Genomic DNA, 26,539 nt, shown 5'->3' with positions numbered 1-26,539 from the left:
TATTTCGGTGCTATTGGTGGCTGCCGGCAGTAATCTGGGTGCTGCTGGCCCCAGGACACAAACGCCTCATCTGCGTCATACAACGCAAATACAATAGAATACCTATCTCGAGATCCCACGCACGCCACTGATGTGGTTATCCCATCACTTTATGTTGGTTGTCTCACAATCGATCGGCACCTAAAGCATATATCACTAGTCAAACCGGGTAAATTTGCGGCTCTCCGGCCTTCCGTTTCCGTTTGATGTTTCTTAGCGTGGAGGACTATCCTTGGTTTCTTGATCCTCGTATCTCCAGAGCCAGCTTCGAGATCCTCTCATCCGGGGTAATTTCTGGGTAATTAAGCCTCTGCAGATTGGCTAAAGAAGAATCGGTCTGCCGGCCCCCCACATGTCACATGCCGAGTCAGTCCTGAATATGGGGTCAATATGGGTAATAAGCGAATTTCCTGGGAGTTTGCCCAAACGGCAGGTCGAGAGTCACCTGAACGTAGCCGCACATATATTTCATATAGTGGCAGCGCTGGCTGAGGCCAGCGGCAGAAACACGATCGTTTATCGGCGTCGACTATGATTCTGACACAGGCGTTAATTCTTCCCTGGTAGGCACGACGGCCCCACCGGTACATGAATTTCTCTACACATCACACTCTATCTGCGCCCACCGCCTTGATCATGGAGGTCTCGTACTGGTGTGATCTTGGTCTGAGTGGGCCCCACCATGAACCTTTCAATCAATAGAGCCAGTAGTATGAAAATTATCTCTTTCATGCTCGGCTTGTTGGAACCGTTGTATACATCATACCAAGCGGCTCCTGGCACCATCTTCCTCCACAGTCGCTATATATGATCAGTTCCTACTCGGACTAGCTGTCCACACGTCTCTCGCTTACATATCAACGGCCTTTTCTCTCATCTTAGCTGGGTATCCTTCAGGACTTGACATGTCTCCAACATGGTCTCATGGTGATGTTACCCAAACTGATAGTCCCAACCGGGACTTTGATGACGCAGAGAAAGGCATGTACGATGGTACTCCCAGCTTGCCAGTGCGACCACCTCTCGCCTGTCTGGATGGCAGGCCACCCAATCGTATCGATACAGCACTGTCACCAACGTCACCAATTCATGAGGGCATAACGCCATTCTCGAGCGTGCCGATGCTGTCCCTGTCATGGCCAGAAGGAAAGCCACCGAAGCTCACACCTGTTGCCCCTAGGAAACCAGTACGGGAGAGTCGGTGGATTCGTTGTCAACTGTGGTTCAACACATACCGGAAGTTCTTTACATTTGTCACATTGCTCAATTTGGCTGGTATCATTATGGTCTCCTTGGGCCGGTTTCCTTATGCGGAGAGCCATACCGGAGCAATGGTACTTGGGAACCTCTTGACAGCGGTGCTGATGCGAAACGAGTTGTTTCTGCGCTTTTTGTACCTCATTGCAATTTATGGTCTGAGGAGCGTATGTACACCTTCATGCCCTACTTTGATGATGCTCATAGATTGAATAGTGGGCTCCCATATGGATCAAGCTATCAGTAACATCAATTTTGCAACACGTTGGAGGGATACATTCAGGATGTGCGCTTTCTGGAGCCGCGTAGGTCATGCCGTTACCCACGTAATGGCAGTACTGATACGAAAGAAGCTGGCTAGTGTACAAGATCGTCGACATCGTGCGGCATCGCTCTGTACAGCACCGCACGGTAATTGCAACTGGTATTCTCACCAATGTTCTTGTCATAATTTCCGTGCTGAGTGCATTCCCATGGATCCGCAAGTCAGTACAATTACCACCCTGTATCTCACGGCAACTGACTTTACAAACAGCTACCACCACAACGTCTTTGAGAGGCATCATCGATTCATTGGATGGCTGGGTCTTACTGTGAGTATTCACTACTCGGCTTCTGGCTGTCAATCTGACACTAGCTAGGCGACCTGGTGCTTTGTGATCCTTGGAAACACTTACGACATCAAACGAGGGGAATGGAGACATGATGCCAACTCGTTACTGAGCGCGCAGGAACTGTGGTTCGCCGTGTTCATGACAATATTGTATGCTTCATCCTACTTTCATTCTCAACCTCAGCATGACTAACAGCGGCAAGTGTTCTCATCCCTTGGCTCACCCTCCGCAAAGTCCCCGTCGAAGTTGAAATCGTGAGACCACTTATCTCTTCTTAAATTTCTGTCCCTAACATCAACGCAGCCATCTCCTAAAGTGGCGATTCTCCGCTTCAACCGTGGTATCCAGCAAGGTCTGCTGGGAAGAATTAGTCGGACTTCAATCATGGAGTATCATGCGTTTGGGATCATCAGCGAGGGGACAAGGTCTCCGCATCATTACATGATCTGTGGCGTGCAAGGTGACTTTACCGAGAGTCTGGTTAAGAATCCGCCGAAGTTTGTGTGGACACGGGAACTGAAGTTTGGTATGTATCAAACTGAGAAATAAAGTTTTGAAAGCTAATATGAGATAGCTGGTGTTGGCCATGCTTCCGCAATGTTTAAGCGCGGTATTCGAATATGTACTGGCACAGGTATTGGAGCAGCGCTCTCCACCTGCATTCAAAATCCTAACTGGTAAATACAGCCACCCAGCTCCTTCTGTTTCTCAGTTTCTATCAATCTGCTGTATCTAACATTAAATCAGGTTTCTCATCTGGATCGGGTCTGACCAAGAACGAACCTTCGGCCCGACAATATCGCGGCTAATCCATGATAACATCGAGCCGGAGCGCATGATCCTCTGGGACTCTAAGAAACGAGGTGGCAGACCAGATTCAGTTCAGCTGCTGAAAGATACGTGGCGCAGCTTTGGGGCAGAGGTTATTTTTATCACGAGCAACATGAAGGGGAATGATGAGATGATGCACGGTTGTCATGCTGGTATGTCGAGATCTTTTGTCCTCGTCCTTCTCTCGATTGCCTTCTGGTACAGATGAGTTCCTTGCTGACATATAAATGCAGCTGGTTTGCATGCCTTTGGCACGCTTTGGGACTTCTGATACAAATAACTTCTCGTCCAGACCAATACAAAGAATCCGAAGGTGTGACGCAGGTGAGGGGGAAATTCGATAGACGCAGTTGCATATACGCATGGCATGGTAGAAGGAAGCATCATTTGTGCGCAGCGAGCATGGCTGGAATATTTGCATAACCAGTACTAGCGATACTTTTTTGAGACAACTTAGATCAATTAATCAAAAGTTGAAAGAAACACCGCTTGGAGCCTTCTAATCTTGTGCGTTTGACATTGTCTGGCCTCAGTATCGTCCGTCTTCTTGCTGCCAAGCTGGTAGCTCAGCTCAAGTCAAGAAATTATATTGACTACTAAAATAGGATATTCCAATGACGAAATACGTTCCATCAATCGTGCTTACCCTTGGTGGTAACCGACATGTACCCCAAGGTGTGGCTTGAATTGAAGACTCACTAGGAGGTGTGGGGGTCAGATTAGCGTAGATCCCCGGCCCGAGAATCCTAGGAGCATGCCAGCGCTGTGCCAACATCACCTGAAGATCTGGAAAGAAAGCCAAGATAATATAAAGATACTGTCCCTTAGCGAGCTCCGCTTATGCTCTCTGAAAAATCGACTTGACCTTGTTCTTTTGTATGTCTAGAAAAGTCACTTGACTGGAGTACTCTACGGGACCTGGCGGTCGCATATTAGGTTATGATCTCGAATTAATCAATTATCATGTTGGATCGTGCTTATCTTAATAAGTCGTGTTTGACAAGCAGCTGCTTGGATAATAACCACAGGGATGAAGCAGAAGAAGCTGATAGGGAGAGGGTGGTTTTGCTTGGTATCACGTTCATTATGAAGAAAGATTAGGGCTATATCTTAGCCTTGAAGAGCAGTATATACCAGCTACAGAAAATTCTTGTCCTGAATACCAGACCATCTGACAACATCTCATACTTTCATATAAACATCACCTGACTTTTTCTGGCTCTAGTCACTACTTCTTCGTGTATTCCTTGGTAAAGTCATATTTGATTCTATTTTGTCCCTATCAACCGGTATTAGAGAACTCGAAAGGTCGAGGTTTTGGAAATATGACTCACTAGTTGCATTTGCCTTGAATATTCAAGATCAGTAGCGGTCCGCTTACACATCTTCAAGAACTCGTCATTCTCCAGGGCGGAATCCGGATCTTGATCGAAAAGACGTCGGATGTTTTCACTCGATACGGGGTCGATGATTTCCTTGTATATTTTGCTTCGGATCTCCGAGTACTTGTCGAGTATTGATGGGTCTGCCTTTCCGTCGTATATCCCAACCAAACAGTCGTACAGTCCGCCAACATCCACGATTCCACCTGTCAGACCTAAGCCGCCACTATGGGGGAGTCGGTTTAGATCCCATTTTCAAGAAGTTGCGGATACAGAAAGGGATTGGAAATCAACTTACAATGGGTTGCACAGGTGAGCTGCATCAGCCGCCAAGAGAAAACGCCCAACCCGTAATTTCTCGGCCAATCTCTGGTGAACCTTATAGGGACTGAAGTTGACCACACGATATTCCTCTGGTTCAGGATGGCCGGGAAACATTGCTTTGAATTTTGCAGGCAACCTTTGGAGTAACTCATCTCTGGAGAGTCCCGGTTTCTCGCCGTACGTGACGCGCCATAGACCGTCATTGCTGATCCTAGCAACCATATGCCAGTGTTCCGGGTGGATGAAGAAATTAGAGTCATTATAGCCATACTGCTGAAAGTCATAATATGTCTATGTGTTGGAATATATGTCAGCAACTCGAACAAGAAAACCTCCGCTTAGCATCAAGAGATAAAGAACAAGAAGATGAGGAAGGAAAATAGAAAACTGTATAAGATAGCCAGGACACTCACGTTGGTAGCAACAACCTGCTCGTCCCACGTTCTGCCTGGAAAGCTCTTTCCGAATAGGCATCTTCGCACTTGGCTATTTGCTCCATCACATCCGACTACATAGTCGGCCTCCACCCGTTTCCTACCATCGGCCCGCTCGACTTCAACCCATGCCTTTTCCTCATCTTGGCCAATATCCACAACCTTACTCCCCCACTCCACTCTCGCAGTCTCCTGCCTCTCAAGATGACGATACAGAATAGCACCAACTTGATCCAGCGGTAGACAGGTCACCCTATCAGGCACGCCTTCGAAAATGGTAGCATCTAAGCCGGCTAGAACAGTTCCATCCAGTTTCCTCCAAAAGATGCCGTCAGGGTGAAAGCCAGCGGCTATCACATCGTCCATCACGCCAGCACGGATGAGCTCTTGGACTGCGGGTGGCCCATAGTGCGTTGCTCGAGGTTGCTTGTCCAACTCGGCTGCACTTTCTAAAATGGTGACTTCGATCCCTCTTTTTGCGAGCATGAGTGCAAGAAGAAGACCGGACGGCCCAGCGCCGACGATGATGACCTGAAAAGTAACAATTAGTTATCTCGACTTGTATCAGACATATAGTTGTGGCTGTGATGCAGAAAAAGTAAGGAGACGAACATTTTTGAACCCATGGGTTTGGACTGCTGAAGGCATTGTTGGCAATATTAGCGAGGCTTGCAGTGGAGACAAAATTTGAAAGGGTTCAATGTGTATCCGAATTTGTCGGTGCGAATCGTTGGGGAACGATCAAAGATAAATGCCAGAGCTATGTAGTATTTATAAATGGTTGTTCTCTCTGGGGAGGTGATTATCTAGGCCGTCTGGATTGGGGGGAAATCCGAAAGCGGTTCTCGGCCGGTCTGGTAAGAAAATTGATGTTTTGTATTAACTTCTTAAGCGAGCCTACAAGCGACAGCGAGGAGCGAGCCGGGAATCCCCCTGGTATCGAGAAAATGAGGGGCATTTACCCCATTGCCCCGCACGGTTTCGATAGATGAGCTATTGAATAACACAACAAGGCAAAAAAATAGATTCAATGCTTAATGCTTGAATAGCTAAGCTAGGGTAGCAATTGATCACATGAGTTCTCGATTCGTTTCTTGGTATGATTGCTCTTTACAGCGACGTGGTGCATGATTGTCACAATGGACTCTATGAATATGGACAGTTTCTCTGAAATATGGAGAATTTTTATAGAGAAAATTTCTTTATTGACAGAATCCTGCTATTCTTATTTATACAAGACTTGTCTGTAGTTATAGCTGAAGTGCTATACAATAATGAAACATTGAAATTTCTGCACTCATAGAATCTTCGTCACAGAAATTGAGAGCCTTGAATCGAGGGATTTCAAGTTTACAACTACCCTTCCTTCCTCTCAGATTTTCCCTTCCCTGCCTTCGGCTTTTCCCTTCCCTTGCTATCACTTCTCTCACTGTTGCCATGGCGTCGTAGATTCTAGAAACGACGCTTCCGGAATATATCTAGTGTCACGATTCTAAGTCGAAGGCATAGGGTGAATATTGGAAGCACTGTCACGGCCCGTCTTCGCAAGGACGATCATATTCTTATTTCTTTAACATTATTTGATTATTATGTCAAAAAAAGTGTCAATCAGACTATTCCTAACCTCAAGCTATCGATATCATAATTATCAAAGAACGGTAAGAAACTCAAAACTTGCGGGGCAACCGCACATCCGAGTTCTCCAGGAATTGGCATAGTTGCTTTGAATTTTACAATACTCAATCTTGGTCCTCCATTCGCACATCCTTTGCACGCTGCCGTCGCGACATAAGTCTGGTTGATTTTCAGCGACCGGCCAATAATCTGCACCATATCGAGTCCTTCCAACTCCCTGAGAGTGAAAAGAGCAGTCGCTTTTGTGGAGTTTGTTACAGAAATCAAACGATTCTCGACTCGCTTTCCTAAGCCTTGACGTCCTAGATTCTCCAATCCTGACGTATTGGACCAAGTTGGAACGGCGCCGGCAACGAAAACTAAGGCTTGACTTTCTTGTCCGACGGAAAGGGTGGAGACAACTCTCATTGTGCTCGTGTCGAGTACATCGACGGTATCGCTGTGTTCATTGACCCAGTACATGAACTTATTGTCCGGACTTCCCCAGATTCCATGTGGTTCTATACCGGCTGCCGGAATAGACCTTACGAAAACAGGGACGCAGGATGGAGTGTCCTGGCGGTAAATTTTGGTCTCGTTTGAGGCGGCGACAGTAATGAATCCAAAGGTAGTCCCGTTCATGATCGCAAAATTTGGATGATTGCTTTCAAGTCCAGTATCTAGGATTATAACAATTTTCCTGGCCTCCAAATCGATAATGCTTGTTGTCCCAACCATCTTATGGACAGCCCAAAGTCGTGCTCCATCCGCAGATATCATCATATCTGACGAGAAGGTATCTCCAAGACCTGTGATTGTATCGACGACTTTCCGTGAGTTGACATCAATGACACTGATCGTCGGTGATTTAATATGATTGACATATGCCAGTTTCCCATCAGGGCTGAATAGGACTTTGCTGGGACCAGGAAGTGTTTCGATACGATCAACCACCCCGCCTTCCCAACCATCGACTAAATCAACGAAATTGGTTCCACGACATGCAACCCACACCGTGCGACCGTCATGTTCGAAAAATGCTTCATGAGAAGCCCGATCGACAGAAGTTTGTGAAACGATACTGTTATTGGCAGTACGAATCACAGTCAGCGTATTTGTGGTAACGCTGACATGACTGAGAAATTTCCCGTCAAGAGAAAAACCCAGCCCGTGACTGTTGACGACTTGGAGATATTGCGGATTCAGGATGTTGGTCAATCGAGGAAGGCCAAGGGCAATCGTTCCAAGGACCTCGTTTGTCAAGGGCTTGATGACGGTAATGGTGTTCGACGTTTGGTCGGCTGTGTAGATTCTATCTGCCTCGGTCACAGCTTGGGCTCCGGGCATCGCGGGGGCTTGCGATAATGAGAGGGTAGTTGGTATCACCACTAAAAGGCAGAATACAGATGTTAGAAACACCATAGTTGTAACTTAATCAGCAGGATACTCTACATTAAATTCATAGATCGTCTGGGGGCATGGGCTCCATCTTTATAGCATCAGCGTTCGACACTACAGGACACATCAGTACCACCATACCATGTGTCCAAGAGCTTTCGGATCTAAATGTGAGATCTTTGACGTCATGGGAAACTTATGGTACAGCCACAGCCACGTCCGTAATGAAAGTACCTAGCTTTAATCAGGATGGGTGAGCCCCACGATCTCGTCTCGTCCTTAGGTACATTTGTACGGACCAAATCTTTGAACTCGCCTCGGAATACCAAGTCTGAAGCACGTATTTATGTGAAATATTATGAGAATTAAATTGATCGTTACCAAGCAAGGTATCGACTTGAATAATCATACAATATGTAATATCGTGGTTGTGGAGATATAAAGGGGGGTGAAAAAGACGGGTTCGTGGCTTTGTTTAACTTTGAGCTTAAAGAAATCGCCAAGAACTACTCGATGGTACCCAATTAAAGACGTTTTCTTTAATTTGAAGCTGTACAGCACCTGTAAAATATTTAAATAATTGAAAGCTGGCAGAATGCACGATTATTGGCTTCATGTTTAATCAATAGCCTTAGGGTTGACAACGTCAAAGGGCGGTGAAATCTGACATCGTATTCGTACATCTTAATAAGGCGGAGTTAAAAAGTGCTCGAAAATCGCGGAAGACAGGTAGTTACTAACATGACTGTAAGTCAGACGGAGCATGACAAACGATGCAGCGTGATGACTTGGGTGAGAGTTCGTCATTGGATTTATGTCCTGTCATCTTATTGCTCGCTTTCGCACGCACGCTCCAATGTCCGCCCGTTGCCAGGGTTTCACGAAAGTGCCCTCTGATCGTTTAGATACCTGTATCTCACACCACTTATTCAAGACCAAGTTTGAATTGCCCATTCAAAAAGAGGTAAGCTCGGTACTATTGTTTGTTGATCTTCAAATGAGCACTGTCACTCACTGAAATTAAGCGAAGGCGGGACACTGGTGGGGATGTCATCCACCTGTTGATCTTTTCTTTTGTAGTGTTTTAAGGTCCCAAGTTTACACCACACTGATGTTTAATTTTCTAGATGAAACTTTATGCGGTATGAGCTATTGGCTTGAAGAATAATCTGTCTCGTCGATAAGGATCAGCGTTCGCAATATTGTGGGTTGATCACATGCGCTTTAACGGCCTAGACTACTGACACAATGTCTGTGATTGGCCAAACCTTGCCTGATGAAGAAATATTTCCGATAACGCCATAAGTGATGCCTCATCTGAATGGTCGTATCTTTGATCAGTTGCAAAAAAAGGAAAAAAGAGGGGCCGGGCCGATCAGGACCTCAAAAATTGATATTGTCCATGGTGATTTAGTCTGTAATGAGCGAAATCTTCCTTCTTCCTGAGACTTTCCCTAACTCAACAAGTAGAAATAACATGTTCCGTGTCCTCAAGTCTCCTGTCTCGGTGCTTTATCGATGTCAAGTGAGCCCTCCCAACCAGCTATTGGCGCTGCAATACAATCAGAATTGAATCGAGAACATTCCAGTGTTGCATTTACCAATCTGCACAATATCAGCATTGAACTCTTCAAAAAATTATTTTCCGCATCAATTGGATCCCATTGATGCGGGAGTTTAGACATTTTCTCAACTTACAACATGGCCAATCGACCCCAGCCTTTCTCCCTCTCTCTAATTAAGCATTGCACCAAGGAGTAGTATAGCCAGCCGGCTTCACACAAGACTGGTTCCTGCAGGATGCGGCGATGACCCAGCGACCTTGACTACAGACGCAGATGTTTGCGAAGTTCTGGCAGCAGGTGTACGTTGCTTCGGGGCTGCATGGCTGGCCCGGGGTGTTTTGGGCGAGAACGGTTGCTGAGATGACTGCGAGGGCAGAGAAGATGGTGCTGAGCTGCATTTTAAGAGTGGGTGATGGTGAGATTCGTTTGGAGGTTTTGAGAATGGAGAGTATATTGGTGAGATAAAGTGTGGTGAGGTTTGTTTGATGGGAGACTGGTCGACTTGCTCGAATTTATAGACTTTGCTCTCAGTCGAAGTCAGCCGGATTCGGGGTTCGCAATTGACCAAGACACTTCTTTCACGTACAATCCCCTTGGTTATCTCACTGTATTCATATGAAGCAGCCAATCTGAGATATTAGTTGAGTACTTGGCGTATGCAGCAGAGCAGTAAGTAGTACGGAGATTCTTGTAGTGCTGAGAAGTTGTTGATCCTCTGGCAATGAGCACATTGACATGCTGCCAAGTCCAAGTCAGTAGATCATTGCATAAATAGCTCAAACTTGACGAGTTGATGTTGGATATTGCAGATTTGATGGCTTGGCTGTAATCTATGGAAAAGGTTGATGGGGATCGGATCTTGCCTATAGTCCGAAAAGCTTGTCCTTCTAACCCCCAAGCCACCGAGAATGCTGCAGTATGTATGTCAGATCTGACTACATGATACACATAATACGTGGCCCCATAGTTTCTACAGAATCTACTATCTAGATAGGAAATTGATGATCTCTCTAACTGGGGCTATGAGACTTCATAGACGACAGGCATGGAGTTTTGCACATTCGCGAACGGACTATCGTAAACACCGAATGGTTTTCGACGTCCATCAATGCATGAAATATTTATATAGAATGTCCAGGAATATTCTAGAAATAATCTTTGATGCTTTAAGAGTGTCCGTGTGCCTTGGAGAGAGTTGAGAAACAACTGAGATTTAGGAGCTTTCACACATGTCTTTTTTTTTTTTGAAAGTGACGTGGAAGGTCATTTGCAGGAATGGACTCTTACGACTGCTTGGTCTAGCTTTACGATGTCATTTTGTGCGTCATACCCAAGGTCTTTTGACATATACAGCCGGTCGGCTGGTCGAATAGCATTCGGAAGATATCCTTGAGAAGAGGCAGGATCTTTCTCCAATTCACCACCACCCACAACCTCCAAAATACAGCTCCGGTCAACCTAATCATCAATCCTTCCTCTCCAACCACGGCTCACACGCGTCATAAATCTCCTTAAAGCCCTTCACACCAACCATCCTCTCAAAAGTTCCCTCGTCCACAACCCTCGCACACTGCAACGCTCCCGCAACAAAGAAATCCGCATAACTTGGCACCTCACCCAACACAAAACCCCCCTTCTCCCTATTCGTCAAAAGCAACTCCCCCACCTCCTTCCACCCCTCCTTACTCTCCTCCCATGCCTTCTCCTCTTTCTCCCCCTCAAGCAACTCCTCCATCCTATGTCCTAGGGTTGCCTCTCTCGTGCGCCTGAAATAGTCCTGTGATTTCGGAGACAGGATGTGGATCTCGCGGGGGAGGAGCGAGGCACGGAAAGTAGAGGAGAGGAGAGAGCGGGCAATGGACTGGATTTGCGTGCCGAGGGGGGAGGTGAGTGGGAGGGGTGGAGAGGGGTAGGTGGTGGTGAGGAATTCGGCGATGGGGAGGGAGTCCATGAGGTGGGTGTTGGTGGGGAGGTGAGTGATTGCGGGGACGGTGTAGAGGATTGGGGGGGTTGATGTGCTGGGTGGGATACCGCTGTGATCAGATTCAGTATAAATTTGTAAAAAAACGGTGTTCGAAAGTCTGGGTCATCTTGCTGTAAGAGGACCAGGGCGAGGAACGTAGAAGGTGGGATGGGAGGATTGGGATGAAGGAGAGAGCAGGTTCAACTTACAGGCCCTTGAGAGTAGGCTCGATATCCGGGAACTCAAGAAAGATAGTCCTGTACGGGACTTTCTTGTAGTTCAATATCATCCGGATACGCCAGACAATAGGCGAGAAACAGACGTTCTTGATACATGCCAAATCATATAATATAATCTCAGGTTCGGCTTCGGAGGCCATGCTGGGCAGGAATTTGAATTTCAGGATGTTGAAATTGATTGTTTATCTTTTGGTAGCTGATAAGATTTTGGGGAATCTTAAATAGATAAATCCGTCGATACGAAACTGGCTTCCATTTAGAAATGTTCACGTGATGACGCGTGATTGTTGGTGCCTGCTGGTGTCCATCCATGCCTAAATCGTTACCGATTCAATTGCAAAGTCTCCAAGAACAACGCAGAGCTCGATTTAGATGATCGGGTGTACTCGTATTAATCCCATCTTGTTCACCGTGAAAAGTGCATGGCTACATGTGAAGGGCGTAGATTGATAAGCTTGCATCCGAGCAATGGTGGTCGGATAGATTGAAACCACCGACGAGTAGAGAGTGCAAATCAATTAGGGATGAGAAGTGAGCCATCCGTATCCACAAGGCCCATTGTATGCAATTGCGGTGGTTCGGAGAACAGTTGAAGAGTGTTTGGGTTGAGGGGAGAGGAGGAACGCGTTGACCCTGTTGGAGGTCTGAGCACGAGATCACATGATCTCCCAAATTTCACTTCCTCCGCCTCCATCCTTTCGCCTTCACTTCCTTTTTCACCATTAACATCATCAACTCTCTCCTTCTGCGAATGCATAACTTCACTTCCCCATCCATGGGAAGAACAGCACACCGGAGAATCTACGATTAGCTTTCTACATCCTCCTAACATGAGATCCATGACAATAGAGCTTTGCTTTTGAAACTTGCGTGGCTCGTTGGATGAATGTTCCTGCCGGGAGAGCCCTGAATTCAAAAATGAAAGTTTCGAGCACCCACATTCTATGTCTTCCGAAATTTCCGCCTCCTTAAATTATTTTCGGGTTGATCATTACTTCTTTTCGCATTTCTGCATCGTTCGATCATTTCTTCGACATTGACGTGTCTGTCTTACTTTTTCGTCTCCTGTACATCTTTGCGGATTGTTTCATAGCTTTTCTGAGCGAGGACAATGACGATTTCAAAGTCCCCGCTCTTTTATTTTGTTTTAACTTCCATTCAACGCAATTCCCGGTTAGCATTTCCGAGTTTCGTGTCGTCATGCATCACCCATTCTCAAGTAACGGGGAATATCCACAAAGAAAAATCCCATCACAGGTTGACATGTGTTCTGACCAGTTGGTCGGAGTCAGCTGTGTTTGAAGCGTCTGCTTAAAAGCATGGAACGCCTGACTTCCCCGGATTGCTATATATTACTGCCGAGACCCAGCACACACATACCAAAATTTCTGATTTGTCAATGCTTCTCGTTTCTTTTGAGAATTGAGTATCATCTAAGCTCATCTTCCCGTGACAATCGTACACAGAAGATTGTGAGGATATCTCAGAAGGTCGAAGAGTAACGATGAACGCCATTCAAGCTTGGAAGATCTGGACGAAGAAGGTGGTGGGAAAGATGAAAAGGGACCCGCAGCAGAAAACACAATCTAAGCCACAAAAGAGACCTGCATTGCGAATGAGAAGGTTCAAGAGGATGGAAACAGAGGAGTCGATAGATAGTGTGTAAGTATTGCCATGCAAATGCCAAATTTCATGGACGCATAGCTGACTGTGAAAGTGCCCAATCATTGGTGCATCGCAATAGCTACTGACGATGCGAAGTGAGACTTAACCACAAATCGTCATGGAAATACGTGTCAATGAATCAACTTCGGACCACAAGCTGCACAGGCGATTGCAGTCAGAGACTCCTGCGTCTTCGGATACTTTCCCCAAGAGGGCTCTCGAAATCCAAGACCACTCGCAAAGGACTCAATGGCTGACATGCTCGTCGACTTTCTCTAGCTCAGCATAAAAGAAAAGAATAATATCAAGGAGTTGACGGGCAATTGGAGGGCCTAATTCCGAGGCTACAATAAGAAATGCCATCGCAGAGATGCCTGCTGGTATTTAAATGCAACAAGCTACGACGTCCGTCGGATGATTGAATTCGACTGCCACTGGAGCATTGCAAAGACCCAGTAAACGGCTGTTTTCACTCCACCAAGATCCTCGGTACAAGCTGGCTTCTCTGGGGACTTCATTCTTGCCCGAGGTCAAGAAACTCGACATATCTGACGAGTGGCCCTCCAAGTGCTCGCCGTTCGAAGTGCTGAAACACAATGATTGATTCGCGTGGAAGTCAACATCAAGAGAGCATCCGCCCAAAAGAGGAAAAACCTCGGACTAGTCAAGCCGTCATCTACAACCGCACCAATCAACACCTCAAAATTCCTCCTACCCCTCGCTTCAGCCTTGTGTAGCCTCGCCCCACGTCAAAAACCGGGAATCAGCCGCGAGTTAACACCCCACTACTTTCAAGAACAGCCTGAATTGGAGGTGGATATCCTACTTACATTACCTCACCTCACTGCACTTATTTTTCCGTTCCTGCGTCTTCTCTTTCCTCCATTTATTCACTACATTGAAGCTTCAAACGTCCAACAACCACAATTACTCACCTCTCACTAAGGCAGAGAAGATAATTCTCTACCCCGCACCTCACCTCACACATCCAATTCAAGCAAACCATCTACACGCAGCACTCGTTAACCATGTCCTCCCCCGCATATCTCGAATTTCTGCCTCTAGGCGCCATAATCCAATCCTTCCTCGTCGGAAAATCCAACCTGAACATCGTCCAAGGCTTCCCGAAACAAGAACACTACGTCTCCTACAACGGTCCCTTCTTCGGCGAGACAATCGGTCGAGTCGCCAACAGAATCAAGAGTGGAAAGATCGATTCCCTGAACGGACAATCCTACACACTTGCGAAGAACAATGGCGCGAATGCTCTGCATGGAGGGGATGTTGGCTGGGGGAAACGAGTCTGGGAGGGCCCGGCGCCGGTTGGTGTCAGGAGTATACCTGGTGTTGCAGGGCTGGAGGGAGGAGAGAGTGTGAAGTTTACGCTGAGGAGTGAGGATGGGGATGAGGGGTATCCTGGGACGGTGGATGTTAGTGTTGTGTACACAGCGGGTGTGGTGAGAGGGGAGGGAGGGAAGGAAGTCAGGGTTTTGGGGATTGAATATGAGGTGCAGCTGGTGGGGGATGAGGTTGAGGAGACGGTGGTTAATGTTACGAACCATTCGTAAGTGTCTTTTTATTTTTTCTTCCCTTCTTGCCTCCTTAGCAGTCGCTATTCTAGAATTCGGCCTTTCGAGCCCAACAGGAATGGGAGTAATAGCATATACAAGGAGAGACACTGACGTCCAACCCAGCTATTTCAACCTCACCGGCTCCCCAACCATAACAGGCACCGAAGTCACCCTCACCACAACCGCCTACCTCCCCGTCGACGCAGGCGGAATCCCCACCTCCTCCTCCACCGCTGCCTACCCAGCCCTCACCCCCAACCAACCCTTCACACTCGGCACCTCCGAGCCCGACATCGACGACTGCTTCGTCGTAGACCCCTCGCTCGCATCCTCCATCCCACTCGACACGCGCTCCTCTCCTCTCAATTCGCTAGTCAAAGCGTATCATCCAGACAGTAAAGTGCATCTCGAAGTGCTGAGCACAGAGCCGGCGTTCCAGTTTTATACGGGAAAGTATATTGATGTGCCTGAGATTGGGAGTGGGGAGAATGGGGGACAGGGGAAAGTGGAGAAGAGGGGACCGAGAAGTGGGTTTTGTGTTGAGCCGAGTAGGTTTGTGAATGCGGTTAATGTGGAGGAGTGGAGGGGGCAGGTTGTGGTGAAGAAAGGAGAGGTTTATGGGAGTAGGGTTGTGTATAAGGGGTGGTGTGATGAGTAGGTGTGGATGAGCTGGAGCACAAGGGCGAAAACGATGGAGAGTGACAGAGAAGTAGGAGAGTCGTGGAATCATGGAATGTATGTCCCAGAGAGGATCAGAAAAGCTATGAAGTGAAATGAATGAACAATCGACTAAACGATCAGGTATTGGTAGCGCATCGCATGTCCAACTCGCATAATACAATACAGCCCTCGTGGTATGCTTGCTGGACGCTAACGTAATCCGAAAGCTGCTGTGGATCTGCCTCTCTTTAAGTGCTAGCTAGCCATTTCATGATTTTTGAAGCGAAATGTCCAATTAACACCAAATTTCCATAGAATATCTATGGAGCGTTGCTGGACGACGTGCTTAAGTAAACACATCTCCGCAAAACAACCGACCACCCAGTCCAGCAACTTTGCTCTTCGGCGCTTTTGCGAACCTCCCTGCTTAACGGAAGCCAGAATTTACCTTTACCAACAGTACCGTAGCATCAGTCAACGAGCTGCTAACCAGGAAGATATTTATTGTAACTCGGTAATTGCAATGTTCTTATAATCAACCATACCCATACCTTTCCCACTCCCTCTCCATGCATGTGAGAATCAACAATGGAACCTGAATAGAATATCGTGCAAATCACATGACCTTTCTTTCTCTTACCTCCACTCCAGCTCAACCTCGGCATCTTCAAGGTTCCCACGCCGCAAGCGTCATCATGCTCAATCCAGAAACCCCAGATCCGTTCCGGCAGTCCAGGGATCTCAACATCCCAGCCCACCTTCACATGTCAAATCTCACCAGTAGTCATGTCAAAATGCAACAGCTGCATGGGAATGCACCCAATCAGAACACATGCAATCATAAAATACACATGCACATGACCTTGCTGTGGGGTCTTCGGAGACTCGTTCCTGACGCGTGAGGAGGCAGGTGATGCGAGGGATCTGGGGTGAGGACGATTCAGGTTGGGTCTGTCTGCCTGGGGAGGGAGGCAGAGGCATGTGAAAGTGCTTTGGTGCATTTTTATTTTGAGGATTGGTATGGGGGCCATTGCCGAGGGACACGAGACTACCTACTTGTACTTTTACTGACAGTAGACTTCCTCTCTTCTGCTTCTTCTCCTTCTTCGATCTTGTTACTTCTACCTTTTCAATACATACTTTCGCAGTGAATTGAATATTGGATTGCTTTGTGCTCTTCCTGCCAGATTGATTAATTGATTGAGCGATAGACTGGAACTTGCTCTGCTTGCCTGCATCCAAGCCATTGTTTGAACGTCCACTACGACACTGCGACTCGACTCCATTCTAAACCACACACACCACACCACAGCAAACACAGCAGACAAGATGGGAAAGACCTTCACTACTGCCGACGTCGCGGCGCATAATACCCCAAAAGACCTGTACATTATCGTAGATGAGGATGTCTACGATTTGACGGCATTCCAGGACGAGCATCCAGGTCAGTTCCCTCCTCCCTCGAGTCCCCTCTATCTGCCCCTCCTGCGACTCTGCCCGCACAATCTTTCTCCCTCTTCTACTCTCTGCAGTCCTCACACCCCCTCAAACCACCACTTCCACCTGCTTACAACCAGCTAATACCCCTCTTCCCAGGCGGCAAGAAGATCCTCACGCGCGTCGCCGGAAAAGACGCCTCCAAGCAATTCTGGAAATACCACAACGACGGCATCCTCAAGAAATACAAAGCCAAGCTACAAGTCGGGTCGCTAGACACGAAGAAGGCATCCGAGCCAGAACCAGCACCAGCGCCAGAACCAAAGAAGGAGATTGTGAAGCCGCAGGCTGAGAGCGGGGTGGTGGTTCCAGTGCCTGCGAGTGAGGCTGAGGCGGCGGAGGTTGAGACGCTGGAACCGTTTGGGGAGTTGATTCCTTTTGCGGATCCGGCTTGGTATCAGGGTGTATGTTTTTCTTTTGATTTATACGCACTGTATCTATACAGAGAGGGTGCTTGGTTCTCTGAAGTTCGAAGCAAGGAGCTAACAAGGCATTTTCCAGTTCCACTCCCCATACCACAACGAAACCCACGCCGCCCTCCGCGAAGAGATTCGCGAATGGGTCTCCACCGAAATCGAGCCCAACGTCGGCGACTGGGACGAAGCCAAAAAAGTCCCCGAAGAAATCTACAAAGCGATGGGCACACGCGGCTACCTCGCGGGGCTGATGGGCATGCACTACCCCGTGGAATACACCTCCAACCGAATCAAGAGCGTGGCGCCCGAGAAATGGGACCTCTTCCACGAGATGCTCCTCACTGACGAGCTATCCCGCGCCGGCTCCGGCGGCTTCGTCTGGAATGTCATTGGCGGATTTGGGATCGGGTGTCCGCCTCTGGTGAAGTTTGGGAAGAAGGAGTTGGTGAAGAGGATCCTCCCCGGGATCCTGAATGGTGATAAGAGGATCTGTTTAGCTATTACGGAGCCGGATGCGGGGAGTGATGTGGCGAATTTGGGGTGTGAGGCGGTGCTGAGTGAGGATGGGAAGCATTATATTGTGAATGGGGAGAAGAAGTGGATTACGAATGGGATTTGGTGCGATTACTTTACTACGGCGGTTAGAACTGGTACCAAGGAGAGTGGGATGAATGGGATTAGTGTGCTGTTGATTGAGAGGGATATGGGTGGTGTTTCGACGAGGAGGATGGATTGTCAGGGTGTGTGGAGTTCGGGGACTACATATGTTACGTTTGAGGATGTGAAGGTTCCGGTTGAGAATTTGATTGGCAAGGAGAATAAGGGGTTCAAAGGTTTGTTTACATTTCCCGCTTCCCCCACGTCAACCTTACCCCCTCCCCTCCATCCCTCCCCACCAAAAGTCCATCAAAATCCCAAATACTGACCTCCCCCAGTCATCATGACAAACTTCAACCACGAACGCATCGGCATAATAATCCAATGCATCCGCTTCTCCCGCGTCTGCTACTCGGAATCCGTCAAATACGCGCACAAGCGGCGCACCTTCGGCGTCCCCCTCATCCAACACCCCGTCATCCGCCTCAAGCTCGCGCACATGGCGCGCCAGATCGAAGCCTCCTACTCCTGGCTCGAGCAGATCATCGGCCAGATCTCCAACATGCCCGAAGACCTCGCCATGTTGCGGCTCGGCGGCCCCATCGCTGGTCTCAAAGCCCAAGCTACGGTCACGTTTGAGTTCTGCGCGAGGGAGGCGAGCCAGATTTTTGGGGGGTTGAGTTATTCCCGGGGGGGACAGGGAGGCAAGGTGGAGAGGTTGTATAGGGATGTTAGGGCTTATGCTATTCCGGGGGGGAGCGAGGAGATTATGCTGGATTTGAGTATTCGGCAGAGTTTGAGGGTGGGGAAGGTTATGGGTATGAAGTTGTAGGATTGTGCTCGTGGGACAATGGCTCATAAGGAAAAACAAACCCATTGAGGAGAATGAAAGTGTATTCTAGATTCAATTTATTTGATTTTATATTGTTCTTCTTTTTTTCTCAGCTCGTTTAGTACCCACGGCCCATAGCCTTCTCTTTTGGCTCCTTGAGTCAAGGATACTTACTACTGGATGTCTGCTCTGCCTATCCTGAGATACGCATTTGAGTTCAGGCTTGGAAAATTGCATCGCTTACATATATATACCCTTCTTATAAGCCTACTTCTCATTTTCATTTTCATTTTCATTTTCCTAAATCACATGTCAACTCATCTCATGCCATTTCATTCATTCTTACCCATTCCACACCATACCCGCGACGGGCTCCTTACTGAAGCTTCTGTTCGACATGTATGGGTCTTGGTATTTCTCATTTTCAGTCTGATTCTGATTCTTATTCTGATTCAATTGGCTTTTTGTCAGTGTTTAAAATGGGTTTTATATGTATGTATGCTACGCGGACGGAACTTTTTGTTACGTTCTAGTGTTGACGATTTGTGATGGATTATTGGGTTGGTCCGGTGTTGATGCTAAGGAAAAGAACGAGTTTATTTTAAGCTCGCATGGGTGCGGTGCGGGGTTACTGTAAGGTAAGAAGTACCCCGCGATTTTAGGTTACTGTACTGTAGCGATGTTTTGGTACTTAGGTAGGTAAGTAGATAAGAGTAGCAAGTGAAATCATACACCTTACCTCCGTAGTGAAGTATGGTTTATTGCCTGTGTATGATATGATATGATATGATATGATATTATCTTTAATACTGAAGTAACTTAATGTATAACTTATGAGCTATCCGTAGCTGCTACTAGGTACTCGCTACCTGTGTTGATTTTGCGCACAGGGACCTACCTACCTTTAGTACGCTGTTCGAGTCACGCACAGAAAGTCAGCCCTTGGTGGCAGCTGGATGGATACATAGTCGCTTTGGTTCATGGACTTTGAAGTCTTCTTGGAGACGTTAAGGAGCTACGTTCATGTCCTTAGAATCATTCATTGTCTAGTGGGGAATGGCAGAGCGGCTTGGCGCTAGACGTGGCACGAGTACTGTGCCTTCTGTGGATCATAAATTCGATTTACGATTCCTCGGGGCATCAGAAGCGTGTATTGATTGATTGAGACTCAGTCTCGGGTCGCTGACCTTGAAGCATCCATCAAGCACTGTTGCAGCATGCCGTCGCCCAGTTGCTGGAGCGGGATTCATTGTGGCTGTGTCTCCCTGCAGCATCATGCAGAACATTAGTGCGGACAGCACCTTTTGATACATGTATTTCAGACTTGTCGGCACTCGATTTTCCTTTCAATCTCAGCCGCATGTCAGCAGTCGAAATCCCGATAAAATGGAAGAATCGTCTTCTTCGAGTGGCAGAGACCAGCAGTCGACACGTCCTAATGCTGAACCAGGCGCTGGACGAGTGTCAGAATCGTCCAGATCCAGTCCTCCCTCGCGTCAGCGCAGGTCGGTACCAGACGTAGACTCTGAAGCAGATTCCGACGACGACGCTCGGGGCTTGATCACACAGCTGATCGAAAACATTGGTTCCGAGCTCTTCGAGCAGGTCAACGAGATTGATCCGTCCATTTGTCCACCTTGCGTCAACATTATCTGCGCTTTCTCAGAAGGCATGGAACCTATCAGAACGCCAGGCAAGGCATCCATATCAATGCTCATGCATCACCGGTCTATGAAAGCACTGTCTGAATGTTCCATGACATGTCAGATGTGTCGGATTCTCATCCATCTGCTGAAAGCAGGCGGTTCAGATGCAGCGGTTCTGGGACAAAACCTCTCGGCGAATGAGAGGAAGCTAGTCAGACTTTTGGAGAGGGATCGAGGGATTTTCGACCATACAATCACAGCACCTGAGGCAGGATGGTGGGCAATGAGACCTTGGATGGTGGTATTGTATTCCACGACGGCATTGTATGAGATGCGAAACGGGCAGCCGGGGAATCTAGTGGTTCCGACGATGGAGGAAGATGTTCATTTTGAGTTGCCGATGGAGAGGGCGAACGTTTTGGGGAGATGGGCAAGGGCTATGATCTTAGGACATGATGGCGACCATCTTTCTAGAGAGTCTCCATTGGCCAGATCCTCTTCGTCGTCCTCAGAAATCGAAGCAAGCCAAGATGATATAAAGAAAGTTGAGCGACCTTCGGATGAGAGTCAACAAATCCCCAAAACTTCGTCAACAGTGGCTCTCGAGCCAGTTGGTGAGGCACCAACTCCAAGCTCTGAAGGACTAGCGAGATCTGAGTATTTGGCTGCGAGATCGATATCGCGACATGTGGATCGCATACTCGAACTACAATCTGCGGCGTGGTCTCTGAATAAGAGATACATGTTTCACAGTCTGGGATACAGTCTGAGAGAAGTACGGGGATATAAAGGGCAAACTGTAGAACTGCAGTTAGCCTACGCCAAGTCGAGATATCCTGCTCGGGTATTTACTACTAAAGGTTAGATACAATAGCCTAACAGGACGCTAGCTGACTATGACCCTAGATGACCAAACGTCTGGCAAAAATCTGGGAAGACCAGTATTCCACAACGCTAAGTCTCCGGAGACGCTTGAATTGATGAATTCTTGGTTCTCTAATTGCTTGGAGAACCATCCTGAATGTTCATGGTCGCGTGGAAATTCTGACACGGACCCAATCCTCCCATCGAGGGTCATTGATCTGGGTGAAAGCTCATCGCCAGGCTTTGTCCCATGCCTCATTTCACCAGGACACAAAAGAGGCAAATGGGCGACTCTAAGTCACAGATGGGGCCACGGCGATATTCTGAAAACAGTTAGCCGGAATGTTGAGGAGTTAGAAGCCGGAATCGACGTCTCAAAACTCCCTGCGACATTTCAAGATGCGATCTTCTTGACAAAGCATCTTGGTCTTCGTTATCTCTGGATCGACTCTTTATGCATCATACAGGACTCTCCTCAAGACTGGCTGAAGGAAGCGGCTAGTATGCCCAACATATACAGAAACTCACATATCACCATAGCAGCAGCCGCGACAGAGAGCAGCACAGGTGGCATATTTGTCGATCGATCATGGCTTCCGACATCTAAGCCCTGCAAACTTCCCGTGCAAGTCAAATCCGCTGAATCCTATGGGACTGTTCATTTCGATATTCCCTTCGATTCAAACCCTCAAGGTATAGAGACGAATTACCTCCGCACTCGAGCATGGTGCATCCAAGAATCTCTTCTCAGCCATCGCCTCCTCACATTCGACACTCTCCAAATGTCGTACATCTGCGTCCGCGAAAACCGCATCGAAAGCCGAGAGTTACCTCCCGCTCTAGCCCGCGAAGAACGCAACAAATTCCTCGAGCAGTTCCAAGCCGGAGCATCTACCACACATCAACACGACAGCCAAACCCTCCGTAGCATGATCATTAGCTGGTACGATATCCTCTACGACTACACACGCCGCGACCTTACTTTCTCGAACGACAAACTCGTCGCTATTTCAGGGATTGCGAGTATTGTCGGGACGTGTATACAAGATGAGTATTATGCTGGATTGTGGAGACACGATATGCCGAGGGCACTGCTCTGGTCGCCGTATGAAGAGGAGACGCTTCCAAAAGCGCCGCATAAATCGAGTTTGCCACCTATTTATAGAGCGCCTAGTTGGAGTTGGGCGGCGGTGGAGAGTCCCATTTCGTGTTTTCTGTGCAGGGAGCGGTTGCCGAATCCGCCGATTGCGGAAGTGCTGGATGTGGGTACGAAGCTGGTGGGAGAGGATGTCTATGGGCAGGTTAGCGAAGGGAGATTGGTGATCAGGGGGCCGGTGAAGCGGGCTGTTGTCGGAGTTAAGTCTGAGGTTTGGCCGGAGCAGCCGTTGCTGAGGTTGGAGGGGTGGGAGGAGGGGGATATTACGCATGGGGTTTTTGATTTGGAGTGGTTGGATGAGGGGACGGAGGTGTGGTGTTTGCAGATTACGGCTGCGTATGGATTGATGTTGGTTAAGGTCGGGGGTGAGGAAGATGTGTTTTCGAGGATTGGTGTGTTTCATTTGCGACATACTTGGTTGTCGAGCCCGGTATGGTTTACAACGGATGATGTCAAGACTATCAGCATCATATGAGGACGGACTTTTCGGCATTCTTCGTCAACTTCGCCTGCTGATCAATAGTCAATTGGTTGCTATATGATAGGGACGTGTTGCAAATATCACGCAGAGATATTGGCCACATGATGGTTGAGATTTCGACTCGAAGCCCGCCATCGTTAGTGACTCAGCTGTCTAGATACCAGGATACGAAAGTTTGGCAATTCAATACTCAAATCAGAAGCAAATATTATTCATTTGATATTGATTATTAAATGTTACGAACATTATGATGGGTGTAAGGCGCAGGTGAATCTATTTTTCCCACTCATTATCCCTCCTTCTGAGAAATATCTCCACCATTCGCACCTGGTTGATAATCCGTTGGAACAACTGGCCAAGCATCATAGCCGTCAAGAATGGCGACACTGAAAAGTATCCAGTTAGTTCTCAGTCCACTACTAAAGGGTTTTAGAGAGGGAGCTTACCTCATCCCGCCAGTTAAATGCGGGTTGATATGGCAATGCAACAAAAATGGCTTGAGGTTTCGGTTAGTTTGTTTATCTTCGGTTGCCAGCGGGGAACGATGGGGACACTTACGCCGGGATTCTCAACCTTGTACCGTACAGCCATCCATGTTGAGTCTGATTGGATTGGGAGGGTGTAGAATCCATCTCTGTAGGGCGGATTGTCGAGATTGAACGACTCGGGGATATATTTCATTGCTTCCGCCACGTCGGTGTAGTTGAATTCGCCGGTGCCGAGACCCTACAAAGAACGCATTAGATCATTCTCATAATATAGAACAGATGATCTTCTTCAGGATAGTGGATACTCACAATGATATGCGCTTTGTTGGAATGCTTATGTATCGGATGCCCAGGCTGCAATCCGGCTGTGTTGGTAACGAGGAAGATCAAATCCACCCATGTATTATTCTTCGTCGTCAACGTCAAGCCAGTGTTTTGAAGTCCATTGGGATCATAAAGCAGCGGATTTATATCTTCATAAGCCACGTCAAATATATTGTTCTCGTTCAAAGACCATTGCCAGACAGCACCTGTGCGGTTCAAAAGGAGTTTGATGGTCTGATCGACATGCTGAGCTGGATGGACAGGCGGAAACGGGACGACGATCTTGTCGTCAAGAAAGCGAACACTGCCGGTGGTGTTGGCGCCGGCGTAGTTGATTGATGCATTAGGGACGTTGGTGTGATCACCGCCTTTGTATGAGAGAGTTCCTGAGGTGAAGACTTTCTGGTTGAGACCACTGCTAGCCACGCGGATTGTGTAGTCTCGAGCGGGGTGATTGAGTTGCACCATGACAGAGTGACGACTACCGTGTGAGAAAGTCATTGCCTAAGCTATGAGTCAGAAGTTGCAAAACTTGGTGAGAATTGAATCTTACATCGACCAGTTGGGGCTCCACATAGCGACCGTCGATGGCGTAGAGCCACATTGGATGATCATCGATGGAGACTAACAATCACATCAGTGTTTTTCTTCTCCAGATGCTCGGAAATGGCTGGACTTACCCACGAGTTCCTGAGTACTTGCAGTGCTGATGAAGTTCAAGCCAATCCATCCGGCTCTGGGATGAGCTTCAATCACAGCCAGTTCCGTCGTCGTGGCATTGCAGCCCTCATACATTCCAGGCGGAACCAATTCGAGGTTCTTAGGTTGCGTTGTTTGTGCGAAAGTGTTGGAGAGTGGTATGCATCCTTTGTCGGTCAAGTTCTCCCCCAGCAGAATTGGAAGAACGGGCGGTGGGATCAGGCTCATTAAGAAAGGTACGCCTGGGCAGTTGACTGAGCCTTTCCCGTTGATTAGAATGGAGTCTCCGCATCTAAACCAATCATGTTAGTATCGCTGGTGATATCGGCCTTGATAAGTCTCGGGATTATCTCCTTACAGTTGATCGATATTCGCGTCCCTAGCTACCTGTGTGAGTTCCTCGCTTGTGAAATGGCTCCAGTCTGATAAAAGCACAGGCTGTGCATGTTCCAATGCTTTCTCGAGTTTGTGCAGCGCTTTGCTGGAGTTTGTTATTTTTGCGAGGGGATGGACAGTTCCTTTCTTGGGCCTGGAAAGTCAGCTTCCTGTAAGAATTGATTTTATATCGAGACTTACTTGATCTCAATGGCCCCATAAAGTCCATCTTCGAGCTGCCCTCGGTAATGTCCGTGATACCAGTAAGTGCCATATTGTGTTGCAGTCCACTTATACACGAATGTCTCTCCAGGGTGGATGCCAGTTTGTGTGAGACCGGGAACACCATCTATCGGAAAATTAGTGAAGACCCAGGACACTCCTAGAGTCGATTGACATACCAGACCATGGCGTATTCAATTGTCTAATGCATTTAGTATCAATCAGGAATGGTGAATAATGTTACTTACTCGATACCGTGGAAGTGGATTGTTGTGTTATAAGGGAGCTTGTTGTAAACAACGAACTATTTTATTTTAGCAAGATTATAAAACACAGTTTTCGCCAACGTACTTCAACGTTATCTCCTTCCTCGATGTTCAAAGTCGGTCCTGGGTATTGTCCGTTCATGAATATCATGTCCCTCTCGAATCCATCAGGAGATCCCTTCTCCCACGTCAAGGTGATCGGAAAAACAACAGTCTTCTCGCAATCAACGCCATCCGGGTTCTTGTAAGTTGCCAAGACAGATGATGCCAGAGATGTGACCAAAAGGCCAAAAGAAACAAACGAGCACTTCATCTTCAAACGAAAGTGACAAAATACATTAAGCGATGGATGGCGAGGGATATTGAGGGGAATTGAGAGAGAATTGATAACTCTTATGTGACACTAAGAACATGATGCCCAGACAGCCCAGAAAGAAGATGAGAAATTGACCATCCATCTAGCTGGAGTCTAATTCTAAGAATCTAGCATTTTGGGTAAGACTGATGGAATTCACTTACCTCGTATGCAACGCCTCACACGCGTGAGCCAATGGGAACGGTGTTTGACCTCAGCCCTGCTGTACAAAACGCCATAAGGATAACCAATCTTAATTTAACGTCGGAGCCACCGTTTGAATGGTCAAGAGGAAAGCCCGAAAATTGGGGCTCTCATTCAAATCTGAGGTAATCATACCGAAGAGGAAGCTTTAGCGAGGCTTAGCGGGGGCAGGATTACCATAAGCGGCTCAGCCCCTGATGATATCCCTCTCTCGCTTGGACTCTCGATCTATCAGACATTCACACGTCAAGAATCTCACGTGTGTTTTAAGTGGCCATATCTCACGTTCTCCAGAAGTGGAAGTTAGTCCGTGGAGGATTTGAATCGATTGGCGGCCCATGTCCCATGAATGACCAGATCTTGGAGTGGAGATGGCTGACCCGCGGCAACAAGGTCTGACGAGACGAGTAATACGGATCGGATGATTCCAAGGTTACGGCTGACGAGGTGATTGTGGGAGCACTGTTTGACGGCGAGAAGTTCGGGTCCGGGTATGACAGTATGAGGGACACTGTGCATAGCGTTGGAAGTAAAAATTCAGGGTTGGGAAACTCTTCCTCA

At 47.7% G+C, this 26,539-nt stretch overlaps 8 protein-coding genes across 8 annotated transcripts; 4 read left to right on the top strand and 4 right to left on the bottom strand.

The window, feature by feature from the left end:
- Window positions 1-944: 944 nt before the first annotated feature.
- Window positions 945-3,012, top strand: ONS95_006919 (uncharacterized protein; the record flags this gene model as incomplete). The annotated part of the gene is made up of 10 exons (XM_058500403.1): window positions 945-1,463; window positions 1,513-1,601; window positions 1,650-1,781; window positions 1,832-1,889; window positions 1,938-2,059; window positions 2,113-2,164; window positions 2,214-2,436; window positions 2,485-2,587; window positions 2,658-2,893; window positions 2,975-3,012. The coding sequence occupies 10 exons, from the start codon at window positions 945-947 to the stop codon at window positions 3,010-3,012; spliced, it is 1,572 nt and encodes a 523-aa protein (XP_058350240.1).
- A 957-nt stretch (window positions 3,013-3,969) lies between these two features.
- ONS95_006918 (uncharacterized protein) lies at window positions 3,970-5,529 on the bottom strand (the record flags this gene model as incomplete). The annotated part of the gene is made up of 5 exons (XM_058500402.1): window positions 3,970-4,020; window positions 4,076-4,349; window positions 4,422-4,738; window positions 4,861-5,412; window positions 5,494-5,529. 5 exons carry the CDS (start codon window positions 5,527-5,529, stop codon window positions 3,970-3,972), a joined length of 1,230 nt encoding a protein of 409 aa, XP_058350239.1.
- Window positions 5,530-6,468: 939 nt separating this feature from the next.
- On the bottom strand, window positions 6,469-9,073 carry ONS95_006917 (uncharacterized protein). The gene is made up of 3 exons (XM_058500401.1): window positions 8,635-9,073; window positions 7,948-8,576; window positions 6,469-7,883 (listed from the first exon to the last, which is right to left on the bottom strand). The coding sequence occupies exon 3, from the start codon at window positions 7,840-7,842 to the stop codon at window positions 6,490-6,492; it is 1,353 nt and encodes a 450-aa protein (XP_058350238.1). The 5' UTR covers window positions 7,843-7,883; window positions 7,948-8,576; window positions 8,635-9,073; the 3' UTR covers window positions 6,469-6,489.
- Window positions 9,074-10,674: 1,601 nt separating this feature from the next.
- Window positions 10,675-12,234, bottom strand: ONS95_006916 (uncharacterized protein). The gene is made up of 2 exons (XM_058500400.1): window positions 11,631-12,234; window positions 10,675-11,491 (listed from the first exon to the last, which is right to left on the bottom strand). The coding sequence occupies exons 1-2, from the start codon at window positions 11,798-11,800 to the stop codon at window positions 10,924-10,926; spliced, it is 738 nt and encodes a 245-aa protein (XP_058350237.1). The 5' UTR covers window positions 11,801-12,234; the 3' UTR covers window positions 10,675-10,923.
- Window positions 12,235-14,353: 2,119 nt separating this feature from the next.
- Window positions 14,354-15,554, top strand: ONS95_006915 (uncharacterized protein; the record flags this gene model as incomplete). The annotated part of the gene is made up of 2 exons (XM_058500399.1): window positions 14,354-14,889; window positions 15,020-15,554. The coding sequence occupies 2 exons, from the start codon at window positions 14,354-14,356 to the stop codon at window positions 15,552-15,554; spliced, it is 1,071 nt and encodes a 356-aa protein (XP_058350236.1).
- Window positions 15,555-16,599: 1,045 nt separating this feature from the next.
- On the top strand, window positions 16,600-18,770 carry ONS95_006914 (uncharacterized protein). Its single transcript, XM_058500398.1, has 3 exons — window positions 16,600-17,000; window positions 17,153-17,457; window positions 17,555-18,770. The coding sequence occupies exons 1-3, from the start codon at window positions 16,886-16,888 to the stop codon at window positions 18,392-18,394; spliced, it is 1,260 nt and encodes a 419-aa protein (XP_058350235.1). The 5' UTR covers window positions 16,600-16,885; the 3' UTR covers window positions 18,395-18,770.
- Window positions 18,771-19,766: 996 nt separating this feature from the next.
- On the top strand, window positions 19,767-23,279 carry ONS95_006913 (uncharacterized protein). The gene is made up of 2 exons (XM_058500397.1): window positions 19,767-21,404; window positions 21,451-23,279. Exons 1-2 carry the CDS (start codon window positions 20,210-20,212, stop codon window positions 23,037-23,039), a joined length of 2,784 nt encoding a protein of 927 aa, XP_058350234.1. The 5' UTR covers window positions 19,767-20,209; the 3' UTR covers window positions 23,040-23,279.
- On the bottom strand, window positions 23,265-26,009 carry ONS95_006912 (uncharacterized protein). The gene is made up of 9 exons (XM_058500396.1): window positions 25,505-26,009; window positions 25,402-25,457; window positions 25,333-25,355; window positions 25,133-25,280; window positions 24,915-25,085; window positions 24,538-24,848; window positions 24,411-24,481; window positions 23,843-24,361; window positions 23,265-23,771 (listed from the first exon to the last, which is right to left on the bottom strand). The coding sequence occupies exons 1-9, from the start codon at window positions 25,730-25,732 to the stop codon at window positions 23,505-23,507; spliced, it is 1,794 nt and encodes a 597-aa protein (XP_058350233.1). The 5' UTR covers window positions 25,733-26,009; the 3' UTR covers window positions 23,265-23,504.
- Between the last annotated feature and the right edge of the window lie 530 nt (window positions 26,010-26,539).

The sequence above is a fragment of the Cadophora gregata genome, assembly GCF_030347475.1.
Source record: "Cadophora gregata isolate MNR1 chromosome Unknown scaffold_18, whole genome shotgun sequence".
In the NCBI taxonomy this organism is placed as follows: Eukaryota; Fungi; Ascomycota; class Leotiomycetes; order Helotiales; family Ploettnerulaceae; genus Cadophora; species Cadophora gregata.
This window is presented reverse-complemented; position numbering and strand designations above follow the sequence as displayed.